Source organism: Oryza brachyantha, chromosome 4, assembly GCF_000231095.2.
Source record: "Oryza brachyantha chromosome 4, ObraRS2, whole genome shotgun sequence".
NCBI classification, from domain to species: domain Eukaryota; kingdom Viridiplantae; phylum Streptophyta; class Magnoliopsida; order Poales; family Poaceae; genus Oryza; species Oryza brachyantha.
Window position 1 is genome coordinate 21,385,899 of NC_023166.2, and position 11,097 is coordinate 21,396,995.

General features: G+C 44.8%; 2 protein-coding genes across 2 annotated transcripts; one reads left to right on the forward strand and one right to left on the reverse strand.

Annotated features, from left to right (window-relative positions):
* Positions 1–2,839: 2,839 nt before the first annotated feature.
* LOC102713185 lies at positions 2,840–4,281 on the reverse strand. Its single transcript, XM_040523366.1, has one exon. It carries the CDS (start codon positions 4,164–4,166, stop codon positions 3,360–3,362), a length of 807 nt encoding a protein of 268 aa, XP_040379300.1. The 5' UTR covers positions 4,167–4,281; the 3' UTR covers positions 2,840–3,359.
* A 1,910-nt stretch (positions 4,282–6,191) lies between these two features.
* LOC102713464 (nudix hydrolase 26, chloroplastic-like) lies at positions 6,192–9,853 on the forward strand. The gene is made up of 6 exons (XM_006653840.3): positions 6,192–6,470; positions 6,578–6,628; positions 6,746–6,838; positions 7,050–7,147; positions 9,007–9,121; positions 9,197–9,853. The coding sequence occupies exons 1-6, from the start codon at positions 6,246–6,248 to the stop codon at positions 9,281–9,283; spliced, it is 669 nt and encodes a 222-aa protein (XP_006653903.1). The 5' UTR covers positions 6,192–6,245; the 3' UTR covers positions 9,284–9,853.
* The last annotated feature ends 1,244 nt before the right edge of the window (positions 9,854–11,097 follow it).

Here is an 11,097-nt window from a genome sequence, read left to right on the forward strand (position 1 = left end):
TTATTTTGTTTAAGAAACCCGTATGTATACAATTTTCGTTGATACGCATGTTTGGTTGTTAGAAAAGCGTTAACTAATATAGATGAGTAGCCAAGCTCTGATAGCCGCGTACGGCTGGCTTTTCAAACTATTAAACGGTGTATTTTTTGTAAAAATTTTCTATAGTAAAGTTGTTTTAAAAAATCATATTAATCTATTTTATATTTTTTTAATAATTAATAATTAATTAATTATATACTAATCTATTACTACATTTTCCGTGTCAGTGTCAGAGCATAAAGTTAACTTATGCACACCAGCCGAACGCGGCCTAAGTGTCCTACGAAATTTCTGCATTTAAAAGGTGCTCATGTCTTTTTTTTTCTCAAAAAGTGTGGAATTTCAACCGTGTAGGGAATAGAAAATTGTGTGTAAAAAAGCCTGACAAGAAATAGAAAAAATACCATATGTTATACCAATCCACAATCTTTAAAAACAATAAAAATTTCTAAAACTACGAATAAAACCGGGACACATGTATAAAGAGAGACAATGGGCACGTGTGTGTGGTAAGACATATGATTGGGTATTGCATTAGAGAAAGAAATAACTCTTTTTTAATCAGGAAAGGCAGTGGAACAAATATTAGTGATGAGTGTAAAGGTTACTCGTCAACATGAGTGCATCAATTAACTTGTCTATTGGTAATCCATGTGAGGATAGCCCGGTCGTATACGCACAACTACCCAACTAAAGTAACTGTTTGTTGCATATAATCGACGCAAACATCCATGAGGTTTAATTTTCTCGCCTTTTCAGTACTCACGTTTTATGAAATATTAAATGTTAAATATTGTATATTTTTTAAAAAATAAAAGTTGCTTAAAAATTCAGATTAATCCATCTTTCAAGTTTATGATAACTAATATTTAATGAATCACTCGATAATAACTTTCATCGTTTTACATGCGTCGAATAAAATTGCGTTTGCGAACATAACCATTTACTTGCGAGGCAACAGTACGTAAGTTGTGGTTCGCTTGCTTTGGTATGTCCTAGCCGGGCGTACTGTGGCCTGATGGGTTCGTTGTTAAGTAATTTCTTTTCCTTGAAATTTGTTTGGGTAATTAGTTTTGTTTACTGAAATATAATTGACTTAGTTTTGAAAAATAGCATGTAGACACGCTTTTACTTGACGTCAGATATGAAGTAAAAAATAATATAAGAGATTTTTTTTTCAATCAAAGACGCTAAATTAATTATCTTTGCCTTTTTTCTGTCACCCCTTCTTCTTTTTTCCTCCTACACACTATACAATTGTGTAACATATATAAATGTTTGTTTAGATATACCACCAACCCCTGCTTGTTTGACATAATCCTATGCTTCATTGTTCATTAACGAAAACCAATGGATAAAAGCATCTTTGGACGGATATTGCTACGTTCATATTTGATTTTACTAGTCCAAAAGAGGCACGCGTAAACACAGGAATATTATAAGATGGATTGTATGAGTAGATCGAAGATGTTTCTAGCTCTAGACATATAGAGGTCGCTGTTGAAGAGGCTGACTGATTTTCGACAGCTTTTGTTTGAATACTAGAAATAGCTCGGTCAAGCTCTCTGTCATTCGTAGGATCCAAAACAACAGCATGGAAAAAACGATAGCAGTACCGAATTAACCAACTTGACGTTTGCAGATCTTAATTAGAAAACAACTTGGGAGAAGTTCAAATACTATATCCATTTTAAAATATAAGTATTTCCAAGGTATTTTAGCATATATTAAAAAGTTGCCCAAAAATTATTTGTAGTCACCTTAGTGGTTAACTTTTGAATTTTAAATTTATTATATTCTTTTTCTAAATATTTGATTGGCTATGGAATCATTTGTATGATCAAAATCATAATAATTAGAAATTGGTATAAAAATTATAAAAATAACTATATTTCATGATGGAGGAATTAATTACTAATGGATCGGCCGTTCTTGAAAAAAAAATCAGGGATCGAGTTTGACTTGTCACCTAAAGGGAAAATCCGGCATCACTGACCAATCCGCCCGTGTACCTTGATCTCGACAAATGGAGAATCGATTAGAGAAATTCTGAAAACGGTTGGAGGAGCAGGTCGTGACAGGTGGAACAGATTCTGTTCATAATTGTGTCATTTTAGGCCTCTCTAATGGAACGTAGACCCGGCCCGATCGTCGATTTCATCATGCATTACGTGATAACAGTAGTACGTTCCCCTGGCCGAAACAACCAGCTGCCGCCTGCCCATTGTTTTGGACCATGCGACCTGCCGTTGGCTGACAATAAATTGGCGGCTACAGCGTTAAAAATGGGTGCATTTAGGCATATAATAATGGACGGGTATTAACGCACACGCCACAACACAAACTGAAATTAAAGCGTAAAATCGCACGTTTTAGCTGTTACGCAGTAGTACTGTGATGTATCCTCCCCTCGTGGTTGATATGTTATTATCCGTTCCGTTCCATGTGTAGGAGTTTTTTCTTTTCCATGGTTTTGTGAGGGCGGCGTGAGCGATACGTACAAACCTGACAGCGCTTCACGTCGTCGTCAAGCGAGGCGAGAAGCCGAGAGAAAGTGTACGTGCGTACCTGCGAGAGGACCATGGAATATCCGCGTCGATAAACACGACCCGTGGAACGGCCAATCTTGTGGATGAATTTTCGCCACCTTTTCCCCCCAAAAATATCAAAACGTTTTGGTAATTGGTTTCGTACACCTGTCTGCCTGCTTGGATACACAACATACAGCTCTTTCACGAACACTTTATAAACAGACAAATGAGAAAAAAAAAAGCTGGAGACAAAATTCACCACATACGAGTTACTAAAATGTGCTTCTGCATATACCACTTTGATATACCAGGAACAAATGGCAGCATCAACCATTAGGCAGCTCTCTTCTCTCATGAAACAACAAAAAGGAAAGATGGGTTCCAGAAATGTTGGTGCAAATCTCTGGAATCGACCGAGCCACATTACTCAGGCTTTGTACCACCACGGCACCACCTCATACCACCTGTTACATACCACTAGTAGTAACAGCTAGTAGGAGTAGTAACCACTAACCACCCCAAGGAAAAAGGGAAAAAAAGAAAAAAAAAAAAAGAAGGAAGAAGATTTCTTCGTAACAGCTAAGCTGCAGACTCCAAACGTGTCCAGCTCCTCTGGACTCGTTCGCACTTGGCCGCTTACCCAGAATCCATTCTAAAAAAACCATCTCCTTCTCTCCTCCTCTGAGCTGCGGTGCACCAATCCAACACGCAAACCTACCCAATTCCCGTTTGTTCTCCTCTCTTTTTTGTACAGTTTTCTTTTCCTCCTTTTCTTCTAATGGACGACGGCTAGTAAACGGGCATCATCCCGACGAACGGCCGCGGCAGGGGCGGCGGCGAGGGGGATTTCTTCGCCGGGCGCTCAATTGGCCCCACCGGCGAGCGGAACCCGACGGTGACCGCGTCGCGCACGCACCAGTGGAACCCCGGCTCCCGCATGGCGCACGCCGCCGCCTCGCACTCCGGGCAGGACGAAGGGGGCGTCCCCTGCCGCAGCGGCGGGGAAGACCAGAGGGGCGGGTCCTCGCGCTCCGGCGCGAGCGGGAAGTACGGATCCGCCGCCGCCGTGTGCATGAGGTACCACTCGCGCTGCCGCTGCAGCTCCTGCAGCTGGGCCTCGTAGTCCCACACCCCGAATATCGGCGACGGCACGGGGGTCGAGGCCAGGGAGGCCAGATCCGTCGGCGGGAGGCGCTTTAGGATGGTCCTCTCCTGGGTCTTCGCCGCGGGGGGCGCGGCGGCCGCTGCCGCCGCAGCCGCCGCCTTCTTCTCGCGGCGCGAGCGGCCGCCCCGGCGCTCGCGGCGGGACCGGCGGAGGACGGCGAGGACGTAGCAGCCGGAGCCCTCCCGCGCGACGGCGGCGGCGAGGTCGGTCCCCTCCTCGAGGGGCACGCGGCGCGCCCTCCGCGGGCGCGCGAGCGTGGCCAAGATCTGCTGCGGCGCGAGGCCCACGCGGTCGGCGACGACGGCCTGCAGCTTGCGGACGCCGAGGGAGGGCTGCACGGTGACCGTCCCCAGGTCGACGCTCTGGTCGCCGTCGACGAATACGACGGGCAGCACGGCCGCGGGCGGCGGAGACGCCGCCAGCTCCCCCATGGCTCCCCCTACCAACCACCACCGATCCCACCTATCAGATTCCGGCGGGGGCGGAGGGCACAAGCATCGAATCGAATCGCCGAACCGGGAGCAATTCGCGATGAATCCCCGAGGCCGAAATGGTGCCGATTGGGAGAGAGGGGGAGCGATGGGAGGTTTTATAGAGGGAGATAAGGCGGTTGGGGTTGGGAGGGGCAGAATGGTAATTCCGGGAGTCCGGTGGGGGGCGTGGGCTGAAGTGGTCGCTTTCCTTGGGAACCAAGGCAGGCCAAGGCGCTGGAGGGCCCACGCGGCAGAGACCGCCATGGGCGTCGAGGTGGCCCCACGCGGCGACTGGCCGATCGGTGTGCCACGTCGGCCGCTTTACTTGCCCGCGGGTGCAATCGCGGCGTAGACGACGATGCGGCCGGTTGCCTTGCCTACGTAGACCCTGCGCGCGAGGCAGGCAGGCGTGGCCAACCGAGTCGGGTGACACGTGTGCGCGAGCGGTGAGACGGGCCGGATGGGTGGCTTTCCGTTGCTGTTGTGTTGCCCGGGGCTCGGCTGACGGCCGCGGCGCTTGCGACGAGGGGTGAGATGGTCCACGTGAATCCGCCATGGATTTGGCGTGATAAACGCGTTGGCGGCGGCGGCTACATGGACACCGTTTCCGCATCCCTCCTCCGTCACCCATAGCAGCGTAAAGCATTCTGTTTTTCTTTTTCTGCTGTTTCTAAATGCCTCGAGTAAATACTCACTTAATTTCGGGTGTTTTTGTCCGTATTGTAGTGAAATTTTCTCTATATAAATATGCATAACCCAGTGGAACAGTGTGGCCGTCTAAATTGGAGGACAGTTACTCCGAGATTTAAACGTGCCATTTGTATTACTACCTCTGAATTAAATTACCGCGATCAAATCCTACTATAAATTCCTGCAACATTAATTAAGCAGATCCTGACAAGACATGTACAGCAGGGCAAATTAAAAACACCGTTAGCACTAAAGATTTCGTCGGAATAAAACAGGCCGTGCAGCCATATATGTCATTTACTCATTTTATTATTGCTCCTTAAAAACCGATTAAAACACGGTAAAAGTATGCCCACATCAAAAAAAAAAAACAGAACAGATCAAACAGAGTGTTGTCGAAAGGAGGGGGGGTGACTGTTGCTGCAAGTTTTGTGGTGGTCTTTGACTGGGCTGGGCCGCCTTTCCAGGGTGTCCACAATTTATTTTTCTCCAAGATATATAAAAAAATGGGCCGTGTTTAGACTCCCAGCAACGTAGTCCTGGACAGGGTGGCCCAACGATATATTTTCGGTAAGCCTGCTTTGCCTGTCTTTTCTGGAAGGAACCTGCCTTCCAGCCAGCCCTCGTGTGAAGCTTCTTTTTATCGAAAGTTCAGAAACAAATGTGTATAGTAGAGTATAGTGCACTATTAGTCAAACAGTAGAAGTTTCCTCGAATGCTTCGACGAAATCTGTCGAAATTTCTCGGATTGTCTGAACGGAACTAAACATAGCACAGCAGTGGAAACTTCGCTTCTTGTAGCGGCAAGCTACGAAGTAGAACGGACCTGCCTAACTTGCTTAGCGGAGAGGATTTGGATTAAGCTACAAATAAAAGGGATCACAGGGGATTTGGATTTTCTTTCTAGAGAGAAACGAGTCGCACGCTCGAGTATCCACTATATAGGTGTTTAAAAAGGGCCTTTTCACATTGTTTGTTCTTAGCAAACTAAAATCAAATGCTGAAAAATAAACTATAACAAAAATCTCAAAATCAACTCAAAATTTAAAGTTAAAATTTTATATTTTGGATTATAAGAATAAGTGAAAAATGTGTGGCTGCAACCAAAGTGTTACAGTTGATGATACCTTATCAAATTTCGTTAATTCAGAATTTTCCAGCTTGATTTTTTTGGTCGCAGGCGATGGCAATCGTCATATTGGACTGGGCCTAGCACGCGGCAAAATAGTGTGGGCTGGGCCGAAATATTAACGGGCCCACATGTCGCCGATGCCGCAGGGCAAATCGGTCGGAGCGTGATTCTTCCCCGACGATCCGTAGCCGCAGGCGGTGGAGTGAGCGATATCGATGGTGGTTGCCGTCGCACGCCTGCCGTCGATTCTGAGCCCTATCCGCACCACCACCGCCACTCCCCGTCGCCTCCCCTCCTCCGCTCTCCGCCTCGCCCGCTCGCGGCCGCTCTCCTCCTCCTGCTCCGCCTCACCGCTCGCCGTCGTCGCCTCCATGGAATCGCCGCCGGAGGGATACCGCACCAACGTCGGCATCTGCCTCGCCGACCCCTCCCTCACCAAGGCAAGCGCCCGCCCTCCCCCCCTACTCTAATCTTCTAGTAGTGCCATTTTCCCTTCCCTTCCTCGCTGCTCCTGCCTGATTTCTTGAGCCCTCCTGCCTGTCCCCAGATTTTCACCGCCTCCAGGATCGACATCGCCAACACATGGCAGATGCCTCAGGTGATGTCTACTATTCCTACGATGTTTTGTCTCTCTACTACCTAGACTAGTTGTTTAGCGTTAATCTGCAAGGTTGTTGAGTGTTAATCCGCAAATGCTATGCTATGTTCGCCACAGGGTGGAATTGATGCGGGAGAGGAGCCGAGGGCAGCTGCTGTCAGAGAATTGAGGGAAGAAACTGGTGTTACGTCTGCAGAAATTGTGGCTGAGGTCAGCCCTAGTCCTTTCGCTGCTCCCAAACATAATTGTTTAGAAACATTCAGCATCTCTCCTAATGCTATGGGTTTACAATGGGAGCTGTTTGGCGTAATCAGTCTCATGACTAGTTTTGCTGAGTGAGTTGCATATGTTCATGTTTTTAGAAAAGAGGTTCATGGCCCAGCTTTTGATTGAAAGCTGAATGTTGCATATGTTCATGTAGGTTCCTGTCTGGTTAACATATGACTTCCCGGCTGATGTGAGAGACAAGCTGAATTCTAGGTGGGGAGGAACAAATTGGAAAGGACAGGCTCAGAAGTGGTAAGTCTTCTAAGTTCCTTGAACCAAGAATGATGCCAGTAACCACCATTTGCTGTGATCCTTTGTTTAGACCCGCAATAGTAGTCTGAGAAGAATTGACTGATATGACTACTGCTACTACTACATATATAAATAAGCATAGCTACTCAAGGTGAACATATTTCTGGTAAACCTTGTGCTGCATTTTTTTCTGAATAAATCAAGGAGAGCAAGCCACAAATTAGCAGGCATAAACTCCAGTTCAGACTAAACAGGGTTAGATTGCTCTTGTTTTAACTCTGTGCTAGTGAAACATCACTTTATACATGAAGCACACTGATTTAAGTGATTTCTAAGCTAAATATGATATTGTTTAAGTTGTTAGCGCAATCCAGCATAACTATTATAATAACTCTATATTGTGGAAAATCATCTATGCCACAGCTGCAGCATACTCCCTCTGTTTCAACAAGGCTTTAACCAACAATTACCTCATTAATATCATTTATGTGACACAAAAGTATAGTCATAAGAAAATACTTTTGAATATGTTTAACACCTTATACCTAGCGTTCTTAGGATGTTTATATAGATTGAACCTTCAACTGTCAATGAATCATACTTTGTGTTTGTATGTGATAGTGGTACACTGGACACGCTTGTTTCGCACAGTGTGTGCACACATATGAATGCATGTCCAGCTCTGATGCACTGGAAAGTTTTTATATGAGATAGGAACAGAAATTCAAATAGGAAATTTCTTAGGGAGGGGATGGGTAGGAAAATCAGAAGAGCCATTAAACTGAGAGATGGACAGGCAAATCTACCTGCCTCACTTACACTCACTCCCAAGGGCCATGTGGCCCATTCTTGTGCTGAGCCAATGTTTCTGTATGGCGTCCCTTGGTAGGATTATTCTTTTTTATTTTTGTGTCCATTATATGTAGCTTACCATATAGCCACACGTTCCAGTATTTAGTGGAAGTATGGAAAGGTCCTTTGTTTCAGTTTTACTGATGGATTACAATTCCTCAGGTAAACTGGTTGTAACTCTTGACCAAGTGCCTTTTGTGTGATATTCTGATTAAATCTGATAAGTTTGATAGCACCCTAGTAAATACCTGTCCTAAAATTCTGATATAGATCGATGGCTGGTGGTTTGTATGATATAACTACCCAGGTTGTTATGTTTGTCGATGGATACATGGTGCTGACTGAAGCCCATTTATGCTATCACTTAACATCTCTCACATACTTACATTTGGGCCAGGCCTGGGCACGGACTTACCTATTGTAGACATAAGTGACATGCCTTCCAGCTTGATCAGATTTCGTTCAGTCATGTGACGCCCATGCACAGCATTCAAATACTAACATGTGCCTGTAACCTATCCCAGAGTGACTTTCGAACCTATCGTGTATCACCCATTTATGCCATCAACTTTACATCTCTTACATACACTTGGGCTGAGAGTTGGGCCTGGGCTCATACTTGTTATTTAGGCCTAGTATAGATTTGACTAAATTAGAAGACCACAGTTTGCCAATATATGGCTCAATTGTGTTAATGCCCATGTGTGCCATTGAAATACCAACACATAAAAAGTTTATGACTAAATTAGAAGACCACAGTTTGCCAATATATGGTTCAATTGTGTTAATGCCCATGTGCGCCATTAGAAGACCACAGTTTTATGTGTTAATTTGACTAAATTAGAAGACCACAGTTTGCCAATATATGGTTCAATTGTGTTAATGCCCATGTGCGCCATTGAAATACCAACACATAAAAAAGTTTATGAAGGACTCATATTTAATCGCTTTTGCTTGTTCTTTATGATCTGTAAGTAACTTATGAACATATGGGTGCAAATAAACAGGTTCCTATTTAGATTTACTGGGAAGGATGATGAGATTAACCTTAATGGTGATGGATCTGAGAGGCCTGAGTTTTGTGAATGGACATGGATGCCACCTCAGCAAGTTATTGAAAAGGTGGGTCTATTTACCAGCTCAATGTTATCTCATTCCCTGCTTTGGCAGCATTTGATATCATTTCATATTGAACAGGCTGTTGAGTTCAAAAAACCTGTATATGAGGAAGCCCTGAAACACTTTGCCCCATATCTACAGTCAGATCCAGCAACTTCTTCATAACTGCAACCAATTTCCTGAAGTTCTTTATATAGAGCCTTCTCATATTGCCGTAGATCCAAAATAATTTATTATGGAGTAACGGATACTAGTATTTTGCAATACTTGTCATTCCAGACAATTGTTATCCCAACATTGGATCGACTTGTGCAACCAAATGTGTGTAAACTGTTACAGTAATGATCTTATACTTTACTCCCTACCATATTTCTACCTCCAACATCCTAACAGGATGAAATTCTGAGAAAAGGACCAGTTTCTTTGCCAACAAATATCAAGGCATGAAGGTTGCTGTGGCTTTTGTTGTATAAGGACAAACTGGACTTTATGCTTTGTACTGTCTCATGATATTGTCCCCTATGGAGAAAAGGAAATGTGGTTAGGAACATGTATTGCTTGCTCCACCCCCAGATGTGCACTGATTACACAAGATTTGTACTAGTAGCAGCATGAAGTATGTGGATTCTTAAATGGCAATAAAGGTAGGCCTCGAGCATTGGTGAGGAAAGCAAGTCGACTGAATTTACTATAGTCCGAACTTTATTTCATGTGTGTCTGCTTTTCCCTCATGAACTGCGCAGCTGCAACCTTTAATTTACACCCCTTTCCTGACGTGAACCATTTGATTCAACAGCTGTGGTGTCATACAGATTACTGTGATGCACCTGAACTGAACAAAGGTATTTACATCTGCTAAGATGGATCATCTTGTTATCTTTAATGCTTAATACATATTTGTTGCTACTAACATACCCCCACAACGCGCCCTAGTAGTGCAGTAGTACTTGAACATTCTGGGACCAGAGCTGGAGTATTAGCAGAGAGTCTGGGACCCATGACAAACCCCCACAACGACCTCATCTGACCGGCCTTGATTGAAGCCGCAGATGCAAGAAAAAATGCAAACAGGGCGCAATTTTCTCTTGACTGCAACAGGAGGCCATCCTTGTCTTGAACGAGAGGTGACAAGTGGCAAATCTTCCATGTGGAAGGCAATGGCAATGTCCCTGCTCCTCCAAAGAAAAGAGAAGAAGAGGAAGAAGAAGAGAAGAGAAAGACAGAGGTGAAAACTTCCTGTGCCACCACATGGCGTTCATGTTTCCTTCACATGCAAAGCCTCGTGCCCAAACTCACACTTGTTCCCTTCCTTGTTATTATTATTCCATCTCATCTGCCTGCCCCCCTCTTGTGATCTTGTCCTAACCGCTTCTTTGATTAACACAAGTTGGGGGGAAAATGGGTGTATTGTCTATCTTTTCCTGCGCAGTGTCGTGTACATACGCAAGTGCTTCTTTCTTACGTGTCCGTATGCACTTGCACGGTAATGACACCTACTTGGGTTTGGACCAGAAACCACTGAAACCAGTTCAGCCCAGCTGCTGCTGATGATGAAGTGATAAGAAGCAATCGTGGTGTATAATACCAATCGTACCGGTGGCGTTTGAGCATTTTGCTCGTACAGCTTTTCTACGTGATGCAGATGGGCTACCTTACAGGTGATTGAGGCCGTGATGGCCATTCAGCGGCTCACGGCGAGATCGTGAGAGCTCTTTCCTTGGTCACAGCTTATACGGGACTATCTGATACTACCAAACTAGATAGAAGTATCTTTCTTCTCTGCAACTCTGCAAAACCGTACCCAAGAATTCTTCAGAAGCATATTCCACTATACGTACTACTACTGACTTCTCAGGATGTACTGAACAATCACACATGGTGTGTACACTGTATGACAACAGAGTTGTGCACATGAGTCCCCATGCCGCGATGAAAATTTGCAATGATATAGCACGCACAGTACAGATGCAGTCAAGCAA